Source organism: Misgurnus anguillicaudatus, chromosome 3 (genome assembly GCF_027580225.2).
Source record: "Misgurnus anguillicaudatus chromosome 3, ASM2758022v2, whole genome shotgun sequence".
Classification (NCBI taxonomy): domain Eukaryota; kingdom Metazoa; phylum Chordata; class Actinopteri; order Cypriniformes; family Cobitidae; genus Misgurnus; species Misgurnus anguillicaudatus.
This window is the reverse complement of record NC_073339.2, coordinates 1306240-1319421: the sequence shown is the minus strand read 5'-3', so window position 1 is coordinate 1319421 and position 13182 is coordinate 1306240. Positions and strand designations below refer to the sequence as shown.

Here is a 13182-nt window from a genome sequence, read left to right as displayed (position 1 = left end):
ATCCTGGTGAACCATCTCAGAACCAACTGAGGTCCTAAGAAGATCCTGCAAGATCAGCTTGCCTCTCTCTGTACTATGGCTTTTATATATATGGTTGGCTACCCACAAACTCCATGTAAGCTCAATACAATAAGTTTATGTTCAGACTTGTAGCATAAACACACACATGACATCACTTTTGCTGTAGAAAACACAATTCACTTATTAAGTTTGGATGTTGATGTGTTGTTTCATTCAAAGCCACAATTATGGTGATTTGTGTTTGTTTTAGTTTGACTCTTGATATTTTCTTTGGTAGTTTTTCCCTAGTTAAATTCACTTCATGGTTATTGTGCCCGAGGTTGAGATGCTGCAAAGTAAGCAATCTTCTGCCATACAATGTAATTATCATTTTTTTATCCGCTTAGAAAATCACCACATTTTATTACCATACATACTCGTGTAACTGCTGCAGAAGTGTAAAGAGTACATGAAAGCCATACTTTAGTAAAAGTAAAGATACCTTACTGTAAAAATTACTCCACAAGTTAGAAGTCACCAATTTAAATACGACTTGAGTAAAAGTTCTAAAGTAACCCAAATTAAAAGTACCTAAAGTTATAGCGGAAGGTTTTACTGAATAAAAAAAAACGCCCTCCACTTAAAAAAAAATGCACATGCGCAACACTCTACCTGCTGTAGAGAGGGAACGCCTATTAAACATGTACACGAGAGAGAGCATGCACGAGCCTAGTTCTTTTATTCGCTCTGTTTGTTTACAAGTTGTTGTCGGCATGTTTACCATGTCTGTGCGGTACATGACTTGTGCTGGGGATAGCATCGCTAATCATATCTTACATCAACTTTTACTAGCAGTGATTTTAAATGGATATCTCCAAATAGCATGACAAAATTTACCTGTCGAGTAGAAACTTTGCGTGGGAAGCCCAACCTGTGGTTTTAGCGCACACCAGCATGTGAAATATTCTCCCCAAAACACTGAACTTGTTTCTTTCTTCAGAGGCCTTTCTCGTCATACAATTTGTAGACACTTTTTCTCTTGCGACCCCCAGACATTTGAAAAAACACGGTGAAAACACAAGATTCAATGAATGGTTGAAACCGTAGACCACCACACATATACACCTGAAAGTGTGCATTTGCAGAAAGCAAACCTAGGGACTAGCACGTACGTCAACATATCACCAGAATGATTGACAACTGGGAGTTCAATAGTCTTGATGATCCACCCGGAAAAAGAAAATCTTCTGCTATACCTTTAAGTATTTTACTCGTACTGAATGTTGGCTCAAAGATGTTCTAGTCCTCAACAAGAAGAGATATTGTAGGTCAATGAAAAACAAGAACATTTATTTATGAGGTTTTACTTCCTAATATAGAAAAGAAATCAAACAGTTCTTATTCATCTGGATACTATGCTGTCAAACTGCTTTGTTTGTCAATTAAGATTAAAAACTGCTAAATTTTACTATTGGAATTCAGCAGCTCATTACACTATGCAATGAGATCCCTCTCTAATCCCCTCCGTGATTTTTATCACCACATAAAGTTTATTTAACTAAGTTCGGTTGGAGCATGGTCATGTAATCCAACCAATCAGCATGAAACGGTGTCTGTAAATAGCCATCTGTCACCTTTGTCCCATGACAGTTTTGCAGCATCCCTCCTCCACCCCATCACCTCACTCTCAGCTAGTTTATCTAACCCGGTTAAAGAGGGAGGAGTATTATGGGTTGGCCCATGCAACTAGTTAGGGGTGGTCGATAAACCGGTAGATTAACTGCTAAAAATTTGCCAACTGGTAGATATTTATCGTCTCTATCGAGGTTAAGTGCCCATGTCACGCTTCTGTGCGTGTGTGACGCAAGTATCCTCATAAACACGACCATTTAGGGCTTAAGAGAAAGTGAACAGCTAAAAGAGAAAACGCATGTGTAACATCCAAACTTTGGTCTTAAAAGGGAAATTACCTAATTTTGCTCCTGTCTGTTACTCATGGTTATGAATCTTCTTTGTATGCTTGTATAAGGTTTTTGTGAGAATTATGAACATTTATATGCTATTAAAGATTTTAATAATAGAAAAACCTTATTAAAACATAAAACTTTACTGTATTACATATCGTTATCATGATATAAAATGATTCCTAACGTGATAGAAGATTTTGGTCATATCGCCCACCCCTACAACTATGAGGTTCGTCAGACCAAATAATTAAAGGCAGTTGATACACCAATACTAGTTAAAATTAAGTGGTTTGTCAGACCATATAAATGAACTGAAAAAAGTGACAATGCGGCAAACTTAACCCTACTGATTAAGATGAAGTGGTTCCTCAGACCATAAAAATGAACCAAAAGCAGACGATAGGCCAACTTAATCCTGGTTGCAGATTTGCGGAAACAAATTATACATCAAATTTACTTTTCAAAGTAATGCAGAATAAATCCAAAATAACAATTTATAAGCAAGGTAAGATCATCATAATTCAAAAGCCAATTCAGATCCAATTTAAAGCATAAATCAATAAGCAGTTGTAATAATATAAAAACATCGCGAACCTGGCAAAAGGATGATATACAGTATAAGTGTGGGTTCATCTGGCTACAGAATTCACAAGTGAAATAAAGAGATACTAGGTGATTGGTTTACATGTCTCAGGTGGGAGGTGTCTCTTAACATTGAGTGAAGTTTGCCTAATTTACACATTTTAATTGAATTCTGTTGTTATGGGAGTGAGACCATTGTACCAATCACACCGAGACAATTCAAATGATATCAAACATGACTCTTGAATGCCTTGAATGTAACATTTCATACACAGTTCATGGTCAGCTGTTTACAGGTCAGCTTTCAGATGCTCTAAGCTGAGAGGATGAGTAGGGGGTGAAGAAAGAGAACAGATGCAAAGTAATCTTGGTGAGGTGACTCTTCTATCCACACAATGGGGTGGTTGTCTTGGAGGTAGATGTGAACTCTTAAGAAAGATTTTAGAGGTTGATTTTCACCAGAATTAAATGTTTTCTTTTAGAATATAGTTCCCTCTGGATTCAGCCATTCGGCGTCGTTCTAACACAACTCTTCAGTAGGTTTCTTCTCATGAGTTTGAAAACTTCCTAATAAAGCAAATCTATTTCAACAGATCAAGCAGTGTTAAGGTTTCTCTCTAGTATGAACTCTCTGATGGACTTTTAATTGGCCTGCTTGAGTACACGTCTTCCCACACTGAGAGCATTTGTAAGGCTTCTCTCCACTATGAAGTCTCTCATGGGTTTTTAAGGTACTTGAGTGGGCAAACGTCTTCTCACACTGAGAGCATTTGTAAGGTTTTTCACCTGAATGAGTTCTCTGGTGTGACACTAAACTGCCATGTTGATTAAAACTCTTCCCACAAACATCACAGTGATAAGGGTTCTCTCCAGTGTGATCTCTCTGATGGATTTTTAATTGACTTGACTGAGCAAACGTCTTCTCACACTGAGAGCATTTGAAAGGTTTTTCACCTGTATGAATTCTCTGGTGATTTACTAAATGTTCATGTTGACTGAAACTCTTCCCACAGACACTACACTGATGAGGTTTTTCACCTGTATGAGTTCTCTGGTGTTTCACTAAACTGCTACTTTGATTAAAACTCTTCCCACAGAGATTACAGAGATAAGGTTTCTCTCCAGTGTGAACTCTCAGATGGACTCTAACATGAGATGGATCAGTAAATCTCTTTCCACAGTGAGAGCAGACGAAAGGTTTTTCTCCAGTATGAACTCTCTCATGGGTTTTTAAGGAACCTAAATGATTAAACGTCTTCTCACACTGAGAGCATTTGTAAGGTTTTTCATGTGTATGAGTTCTCTGGTGTGACACTAAACTGCTACTTTGATTAAAACTCTTTCCACAAACACCACAGTGATAAGGTTTCTCTCCAGTATGAAGTCTCTCATGGGCTTTTAAGTTACTTGACTTAGTAAACGTCTTCTCACAATGAGAGCATTGGTAAGGGTTCTCTCCAGTGTGAATTCTCAGATGAATTTTTAATTGAGATGAATCAAAAAATCTTTTTCCACAGCAAGAGCATTGATGAGGTTTCTCTTCTGCATGAACTCTCTCGTGGCTTATCAGCTGAGATTTCTGACAGAAACGTTTATCACAGTGTGAACATTGATAGGGTTTTTCTCCTGTGTGAATTCTCTGATGAACATCAAGATTTTGTTTGGTGGTAAAATATTTGCCACATTCAGTGCATTGGAAAGGCTTTTCACCAGTGTGTGTCCTCATGTGAACTTTCAGCTGATATAAGAGGACAAAACCCTTCCCACACTGCTCACAGTGAAACAGCTTCTTCTTCTTCTCACTGTGCTCTTCTGAATGAAGTTTCTTCTCTTGTAAGGTTTTAAAGCTGATCTCAGATCTCCTGCAGGTGAAGAGTTTCTGTTCTGTGTGCTTTCTCTCATGTCTCTCTAAATGTCTTTCTTTTGATGTTGATGATTTTATTTCTCCCTCAGAACATGAATCACTCTTCTCATCTGAAAGGAACACAATAATAAAAACATCTTACATCAGGAGGGTAAATTCAGTTTCTACATTGAAACCCAGCTAACAGAAAAAAGTTCTAAGAACGTTCCCTGAAAGTTCCCAACGTTCCCAAAAATGTTCTTCCAACATATAAAGTGTCCAGTTTTCTTGACGTTCTAAGAACGTTTTTGTGTTGTCTCAACGTTAGAGGAATGTTACATTTTACCATTTTTAAACGTTATGACAATGTCCTGTTTTAATGTTCTCACAATGTTTAAAACAACAGCTGTTTATTATATTGACTTGTTTAATTGTTATGTAAATGATAGAGAAACATTGCATTTTATTATTTTATAAAACATTATTTCTGAATGTTCAGTAAATATATTGCTGTAGAAAACTCAATTCACTTACTAGGTTTAGATGTTGATGTTTTGCTTAATTTAAAGTCACCCTAATTGTGATTAGTGTTTGTTTTAGTTGGACTCTTGACTTTTTAAAAGTTAATAGTGTAATTCTGTGGTGCCTTGTACATAATGGTAAAGATCATCACCTAATTAATTTACTAATCAAAAGTTTGTGGTGCAGTAACACAAAGTTAAAGGAATAGTCTACTCAATTTCAATATTAAAATATGTTATTACCTTAACTTAGAATTGTTGATACATCCCTCTGTCGTCTGTGTGCGTGCACGTGGGCGCTGGAGCGCGCTGCGACACTTCGATGGCATTTGGCTTGGCCTCATTCATTCAATGGTACCACTCAGAGATAAAGTTAGAAGTGACCAAACACATCAACGTTTTTCCTATTTAAGAGTTTGTGGTGCAGTAACACAAAGTTAAAGGAATAGTCTACTCAATTTCAATATTAAAATATGTTATTACCTTAACTTAGAATTGTTGGTGCATCCCTCTGTCGTCTGTGTGCGTGCACGTGAGCGCTGGAGCGCGCTGCGACACTTCGATAGCATTTAGCTTGGCCCCATTCATTCAATGGTACCAATCGGAGATAGAGTTGGAGGTGGCCAAGCGCATCAACGTTTTTCCTATTTTAGACGAGTAGTTATACGAGCAAGTTTGGTGGTACAAAATAAAACGTAGCGCTTTTCTAAGCGGATTTAAAAGAGGAACTATATTTTATGGCGTAAAAGCACTTTTGGGAGTACTTCGACTCGCCTGAAAAGTCCGCTCCCCTTCTCTCTCTCATAATGGGAGAGGGAGGGTGTTACTGCGCCGAGTCGAAGTACTCCCAAAAGTGCTGTTCCGCCATAAAATATAGTTCCTCTTTTAAATCCGCTTAGAAAAGCGCTACGTTTTATTTTGTACCACCAAACTTGCTCGTATAACTACTCGTCTTAAATAGGAAAAACGTTGATGTGTTTGGTCACTTCTAACTTTATCTCTAAATGGTACCATTGAATGAATGGGGCTAAGCTAAATGCTATCGAAGTGTAGCAGCGCGCTTCAGCGCTTACGTGCATGCACATAGATGATAGAGGGATGTATCAACAATTCTTAGTTAAGGTAATAACATATTTTAATATTGAAAATGAGTAGACTATTCCTTTAACACAACCAGGAAAAAACTAGCAAGCAAAAAGTCAAGGGTCAAGAGTCCAACTAAAACAAACACTAATTACAATAATGGTGACTTAAAATGAAACAAAACATCAACATCTTATCAACATCTCATGTCCTGCTTGTGCCGTCCTCTAGCAACAATTGATCAACCTCTTAACTGACAGAAGCCTGTTAAAGCAACACTATGTAGTTTCCATGTAAAAATGACTTACAGCTCCCCCATGTGGTTGAAAAGCGCAACAGTGCCTGGTATCAGGCAGGGGGAGGGGCGGGGCTGTGTGCTCTACCCTCCACCGCCACTTTCAGAGTGTGCTTGTAGCAGCTAGGAGGCTGCTCAGGTTGCAGCAACAGTACAATTTGTCCAGTTAAAAGTTCTATCACTGAAATAATTTGAGACATTATTTAAAGGTAAAAAAACTACATAGTGTTGCTTTAAACAAGTAAACTTATATTTTCTGACGTGATCTGGCGTCCGGGGCTGGATCGTTTTTTATTTTGTTTGTGGTGTGAAGACCTGATCTAACAAGAGGCTAGGCAAGGCTCCTCTTTAGTATCTGGAGAAAACGTAAATGGAACAGGTTAGCAAGTGCACGTCATTACGTCAGTAAAAAGGTGTGCTTTCGACGCTGTCAGTATAGGATTGTGGGTGATTTGAGAGCGCAAAGGATACACATATGCATCATTTCCTGTATATGGGATATTTTTCGAACGAAGGACTCAGTCCTTGGTTGAAATTCCAATCGTCGTCATTGGAACAGTCCTTCGACGGATGTCGGTGACATAGCATCCTCGAAAGTCTGGCTTCCGAGGATCCTTCCTTGACATTGAGAAACACCTAATGTTTCTTGTGGCAATTTCTGGGTGTTTGCATTTAGAGCAGCGAAGAAGAGATGAGTTTCGCTTTGGAGCATTAGCTTTAGTACATGGTTACAGTGGTTAGTTTATGATGGTAATGGTCAACATCTAGTGATTTGAGTTATTAATTTATTGCTTACTCATCAAAAGTTTTTTCCATTAATAATGTGATACTTCAGTACAGTACAATTTGTCATTCTTAGGGATTTTGAAACACTATGCACATAAAAAATTAGCAACTGTGTTATTTAGTCACAAACATCAAGAATCAAGGGTATAAATCTTAACAATAGTGACAATTAAAATAAATATATGCTGCATCAACAAATTTCAAATCTCATCTAGGACTCTGCGACATGGATGAACGTTTTACTATTTTCTTTTTCACCATTTTTTAGATATATGCTCCAATTCTTGATGTTTGCTTGTCCAAAATACACGGCGGGTAATTTTCGTCAATAAGATTCTAAAAATCCCTAATGAACAACTGCTGTGAGAGTGCTGAATCTCAAATACATTATTAACAGAAAATAAACTTTTGATGAATGAGTAAATCAATTAATTAGATGATGACTTTTACCATTATTTACCAGTCACCACAGAATTGCACTATTAACTTAACATTACCATAAAACATTTGTTTTATACACACAAAGTTCACGTCAAAGGTCAAAAGTCAACTAAAACAAACGCTGATCACCATAATGGTGACTTTAAAATAATGAAACAAATCATCAACAACTAAACCTAATAACTGAATTGTGTTTTCTACAGCAATATTTGTACCGAACATTCCGAAATAATGTTTACTAACAGTTTTAAAATAATAAAAGCAAAAAGTTTAATTTAGAGTTGTTCTAAAAATTACGTGAACATTAAAATGTGACTTTTGAAAATGGTAGAATGCAACATTCCTCTAATGTTCAGACAAGCAAGAAGCGTTCTTAAAACATTAAAAATACTAGATACTTTTTATGTTGGCATAACGTTTTTGGGAACTTTCAAGGAACGCTCTTAGAACTACTCTGTTAGCTGGGACCCCCTTACCTTCACTTGCTTTTACAGACTTGTGTACCTCCTAAACCCTGCACTCTGCCAACAATCAATGTCTTGTGGTGTCATCCCAAAAATGGGGGAAAAAATCAGTGTCACAAACTCTTTCTGGATTTGTTCCACATGTGGAATGTGGAAAATATTGTGTTTTTTAAACCATAAACCACGCAAACACATCATATTATACTAAATACAAAAAATAGCATTGTTTTTAGCAACAAAATAGGTGCCGTTTAAAAACACATTGTATACCGTGTTAGGCTTGATGAGACTGATACTAGTGCACCAGTGTTTCCAACACATTGACTTGGGCGGGTGTGAAGTGAGCTCTGTGTCACATTGTATCCTTTCATATTTCTGAGCAGAGTTGTACGCATTAAAGGGACACTCCACTTTTAATTTTTCGTCGGTTTTAGTACACATTGGGTCTCATTCATGAAACATTCGTAAATATATGAGTAAATATGTGAGTGATTTGCACGTAAACAGACCTTCCCGAAAACTCTCCTCCTGATTCACAAATACTTCATAAACGTCAGATTTGTTAGTTAAATGTGTGTATGTGTTAATGAATTCCTATCAATCGGACATGGGACGCGCGTGCACGCTTATTCTCAATTACCATAAATCCTGCCCATTAAATCCGACTGAAAACTATATATGGGCATTATATTATGACACCAAACGAAGGATATCAACATGTCTTCTTAAAAGCAAATGAAAAAGAAAAATTTATCAGATGCAGAAATTGAAGTTTTATTATCAGAAGTTAATTTAAAAAAATCTAATTTTATTTTGAAGCATACATAGTGGCGTCTCAGGTCCTAAAAAAAGAAAGCTTAGCAGCACATTACAGATGCTGTTAATGAAATTTCATCTGTTAATCAAACAGTCCCACAAGTGAAAAGAAAATGGTTCGACATGAAACTTGCAAAAAACGAATTAGTTAACTTCAAAAAAATCTTATTCAAAAATAAAAAAATATAATTTTAGAGAAAATACACAAGCAGTTTACATTTGAGCAGATTTAACTTTTCACAAAAGAACTGGTCTGAGTAGCCTGAAATAACTCATTAACCAGTCTTCATTCTCGGCAAGTAAGTCTGTGCGGTCTCTGAAAATACGCCTTTTGCGCATCGCTCTGCCAAATCTATATATTAGCCATCGTAAATGTGTTATGCCTGATTTTGGCCATTTTATAGGAAACAATTTCCTTAACAATTTTGTTTGCCCAGCCCTATTGAAATCAATAATTTATTTGATTAAAGAGTTCTGTTTGCAGATGTTATTACTGGAGCTTAAGAAAAAACTTATATAATTATTGTATAATATTTTTTACAAAATGCTGTGTAATATGTACATGATTATGGTGAATTAAAATACAGCCTTATTTATGAGCAAAACGTTCGGATGTTAAACGCACCATTTACGCGTGGGTGGGAGCAGGTGTAGATTTCTTTCGTACCAACTAATATTTGGAAAATACGCACATTTTCATGAATCCGAAAATGTACGCCAAAAGGACTTTACGAACGATTTACACAAAAATTCGTTCTGCTCGTGTTTCATGAATGAGACCCAATATAACTACAGAAGAGTCAAGTTTAAATAAGAAAAACATCCAAACTCTGGTTATTTTTTAGTGCGATTCTAATGGTCTAATCAGATTCAATGGATTATGCTAAGCTATGCTAAAAGTGGTACCACCACACCCGGCGATCAGCTTCAAAATGGTAAAAATCAAATGTTTAACTCTAGGGGAGCTGGAAAATAAGCAGATTTTCCAAAAAAAGTGGAATGTCCCTTTAAGAGGTCTAGGACATGGGAGCCATATGATTCCGGGTCTATATTTTAAATGGTCCTTCAGGTCCTGTTTGGCCCAGTTTAATTAATTTGGGTCCTGGGTCTGATTAAGATTGCGTGTAAAACCCGAGTTGATCAGAGAACAGTCGTAATTAGAGTCAGTCGGCGCTTACACACTAAAGCATGGGTCGTCAACCAGGGGTGCGCCAAATTATGTTTAATCACAAGCTATTTTTTGTTTCAAACGTAAAACATATGTACAACACATTACATGTCCCATTTAAGTTGCACACGTGCGCGCGCTGGCTTGAAGTTTTCCGGATGCCTTCGGCTGTTCCTCGAAGCAACTTGCTCCGGTGTAAATAATGATGGGTGCATTCATTCACACAGCAGTGCACTATGATGTGCTCTCTGGTTGTCTACTGCTGCTGGTACACATGCTTTTTCCCAGCTGGCAAAGGACCTTCTCCCTGGACCGAGGTTTGTCCCCAAATCCTGTTTCATGATAATTATAAATAAGATGTGGCTTGTCTCGTAAACCATGCTTTGTGTATAACTCATAGAGTTATAGAATCCCTTGATAGAGTCCATGGTGCAACACCGGAGGCCATCTCTGTCCAGGGAATCTGCAGTCCGTGAGGTCAACTCCGGATGCTGGGCCTTGAATCGGGACCACCACACGTCACTTGGCCCTTTATCCATATTGACCGTTGTGGTGGCAGTTCTGCCACTTTTTTATTATCCCAGGAACCAGTACTTTTAACCAGGGATCTGGTTACTTGGAAGCCATGTTCTGCCATCCAAAAAAAAAAAAATTCTCTCCTGGTGTCAGGGCCAAATTGGGATGAGGGTTGTGGGAATATTTTTTTGTAGTCCTGCAGCCAGGGGCGTTGCACAAGATCTCGGGCCCTATGCATAGACAGTCCTGATGGGCCCCTATGCCCAACCCTCATAATATATTCCAGAGTTTTCAAGGGCCCTCTCTTCCTTTGGGGCCCTGGTAATAAGTACTGGTTTTACCCCCAGTCTGACGCCCCTGCCTGCAGCGTGGGGTGGGAAATACAATATTTTTGCCATTGCCCTTAAACTTGCGCCTGCCTTTACTTCTTCAACTGCTTTTTCTTTCCTGGCATTTTTTGTCTTTGTTGACCTTCCTTTTAAAATGAAGTATTTTTTTTAATTTTCAGCTTCACCAATGTCCCACCTCTTTACCAATTTTCAGTTATCTGCGAGGGATGCGTGGTGACACACCGCCAAGATGGCATCGGCAGGCAATGCCTACTTTAAGGGGGCATGCAGACCAAACCTTTTACGCCCATGGCCGGCGCATGTTTTCAATCGATTCCAATGGAAACTCAGCGTTTTTCTAATAAGCCGGCTATCGCTGGTTTTTCCGCACTCTGCCCTGAGCTTCAACTTTGGGTGAAAAGCTCTGCTCGTCAATGTCAGTTCTCACACGGCCGTCCAATTACAGTGGAGGAGGGGCGGGACAAGTATCACAACAACCAAACGGCTCACTGCTCAAGTATCACAGCTAAAAAGCGCTCGGGTTTAAAAGTTTTGTTGTGCACAACCTTAAGCTTAAAAAATGCTCTTCACAAACCAATGGATGATGTCACAGACATTACGTCCATATTTTTTTTTTTACAGTCTATGGTTCAAACAAAGCATATGTTGTAATCATCACTCTGAATAGAATTTCTATCAGAAGTCTTTCACAAAAACACTTTTTGCTCAAAATTTGGTATTTTTGAAGAATAAAGGTAGGATGAAGAGTTTTTTGTTTGAAAGCAGATGGTCTGTTCTTTCATTTGATATATTGTATGTTTATATATTTCAAGAAGATCATTTTCTGGAAGGCATTACAACTTTTGTGAAAAACATAAAAAAATGCTGGCGCTGGCTGGTAACTTAAAAAAAACCGCAGGTGGGAAAGGAGTAAACAATAAATAAACAATAGTTATATTAAAGTTAAGAGGTTTAATGCTTTGCCCACTTATTATTCACTGCAAAAAATCCACAGGTTAAGTTAATTTCAGGACATTTTCTTCACTTTTAAATCACAGGTAAAAACAAATGGAAAATTCCAAGGCAGTTAACATTACTCTAGTGAAAGTCATACCTGAAGAAATAAAATCATCACCATTGTGTTCTTCCTCTTCTGTAGGTTCAGTTTTTATTTCTGTAGGTTCAGTTTTGATCTTCCTCATGAGGTTCCTGAAGTCGATGAGTTTGACTGAACACATGTTGAGTTTGGTCTGCAGGATCTGCTGCTGTTCTCCAGCGTTACAGACAGAACCCAGAGACTCCATCTCATCATCACTAAAATTCACACTAGACAAGACCCTGTAAAGCCTCAATAAAACACTCAAGAGAGATAAACACTGAGGATACACAAACACGTCACACGCGAGCTCTTTCTTTCTTTCTTTAGTGGGTTTATTGGCGGACTAAAGAGCTGCAGAGCGCCTCCTGCTGTACTGGAGAGAGCAGACGCTGCTTGTCGTTTGTCTCTAAAATGAATCGCATTTTATAAACCCCTTACGAAAATTTAAGTCTGGACTCATCTGCCTGGAATATGCCTAAACTGAAACTTTGCTTTTTGTATTTTTCCTGTTTTATCAATAAGACAGGTATATGTAATTTGATATATTTGCAGATCTGCTTGTTTATCACTCCAAACATGTAAATGTAAAAATATTCTCAAAATATACCTGTATTCCTGAAACTTTACGACTTTATTCTCGTTATAGTGACTTCATTCCAATAATTTTATTTATTTTGACTTTTTCTCGACAAATAAGACTACAATGACATGACTGGTACATGTATGTAGCAGGTCATTAACATGTACTGGTCACGTATAATTTGGAAAAAGAAAGTGATAAAAATGTGTTTCAAAGTCTGTGAAGTGTGAATTAATGTTGAATTTCCTCACAGCAGCGGATACAACTGTCTGGCTATGCTTCATGTGCCGTTTTTGCCCGTTTAATTCTGAAACCAATAACAGCCCTGCTAAAAAAACAATACCCTGCTGAAAAAACAGCATCAAACCAGCATGGGCTAGCATGAGAATTATGCTGGTCTATGCTGGTTTGATGCTGGTTTAGCTGATGGTCACCAACATACCAGCACCAAAACACAACATATGCTGGTCTTGCTGGTATGACCAGCATGGGATGCTGGTGCAAATGCTGGTTTGGTGCTGGTTTAGCTGGTGCAAATGCTGGTTTGGTGCTGGTTTAGCTGGTGCTAATGCTGGTGCTGGTTTAGCTGGTGTTCACTAGCAAACCAGCACTAAAACAGAACATATGCTGGTCTTGCTGGTATGCTGTTTCATCAGCAGGGTAGACACCATCACAGAAATTCTATTGGGTTT

General features: G+C 37.9%; 1 protein-coding gene across 1 annotated transcript; it reads right to left on the bottom strand.

The window, feature by feature from the left end:
- Window positions 1-185: 185 nt before the first annotated feature.
- LOC129445326 (uncharacterized) lies at window positions 186-12242 on the bottom strand. Its single transcript, XM_055206524.2, has 2 exons — window positions 11926-12242; window positions 186-4523 (listed from the first exon to the last, which is right to left on the bottom strand). Exons 1-2 carry the CDS (start codon window positions 12113-12115, stop codon window positions 3154-3156), a joined length of 1560 nt encoding a protein of 519 aa, XP_055062499.2. The 5' UTR covers window positions 12116-12242; the 3' UTR covers window positions 186-3153.
- Window positions 12243-13182: the final 940 nt, after the last annotated feature.

Bases quoted from the DNA above. Each gene is read 5' to 3' on its own strand.
- LOC129445326 (XM_055206524.2), bottom strand. From the start codon at position 12,115: ATGGAGTCTCTGGGTTCTGTCTGTAACGCTGGAGAACAGCAGCAGATC. The intron at 4,524-11,925 runs GTATGACTTTCA...TGTTCCTTTCAG, and splicing joins TGATGATTTTATTTCTTCAG to ATGAGAAGAGTGATTCATGT.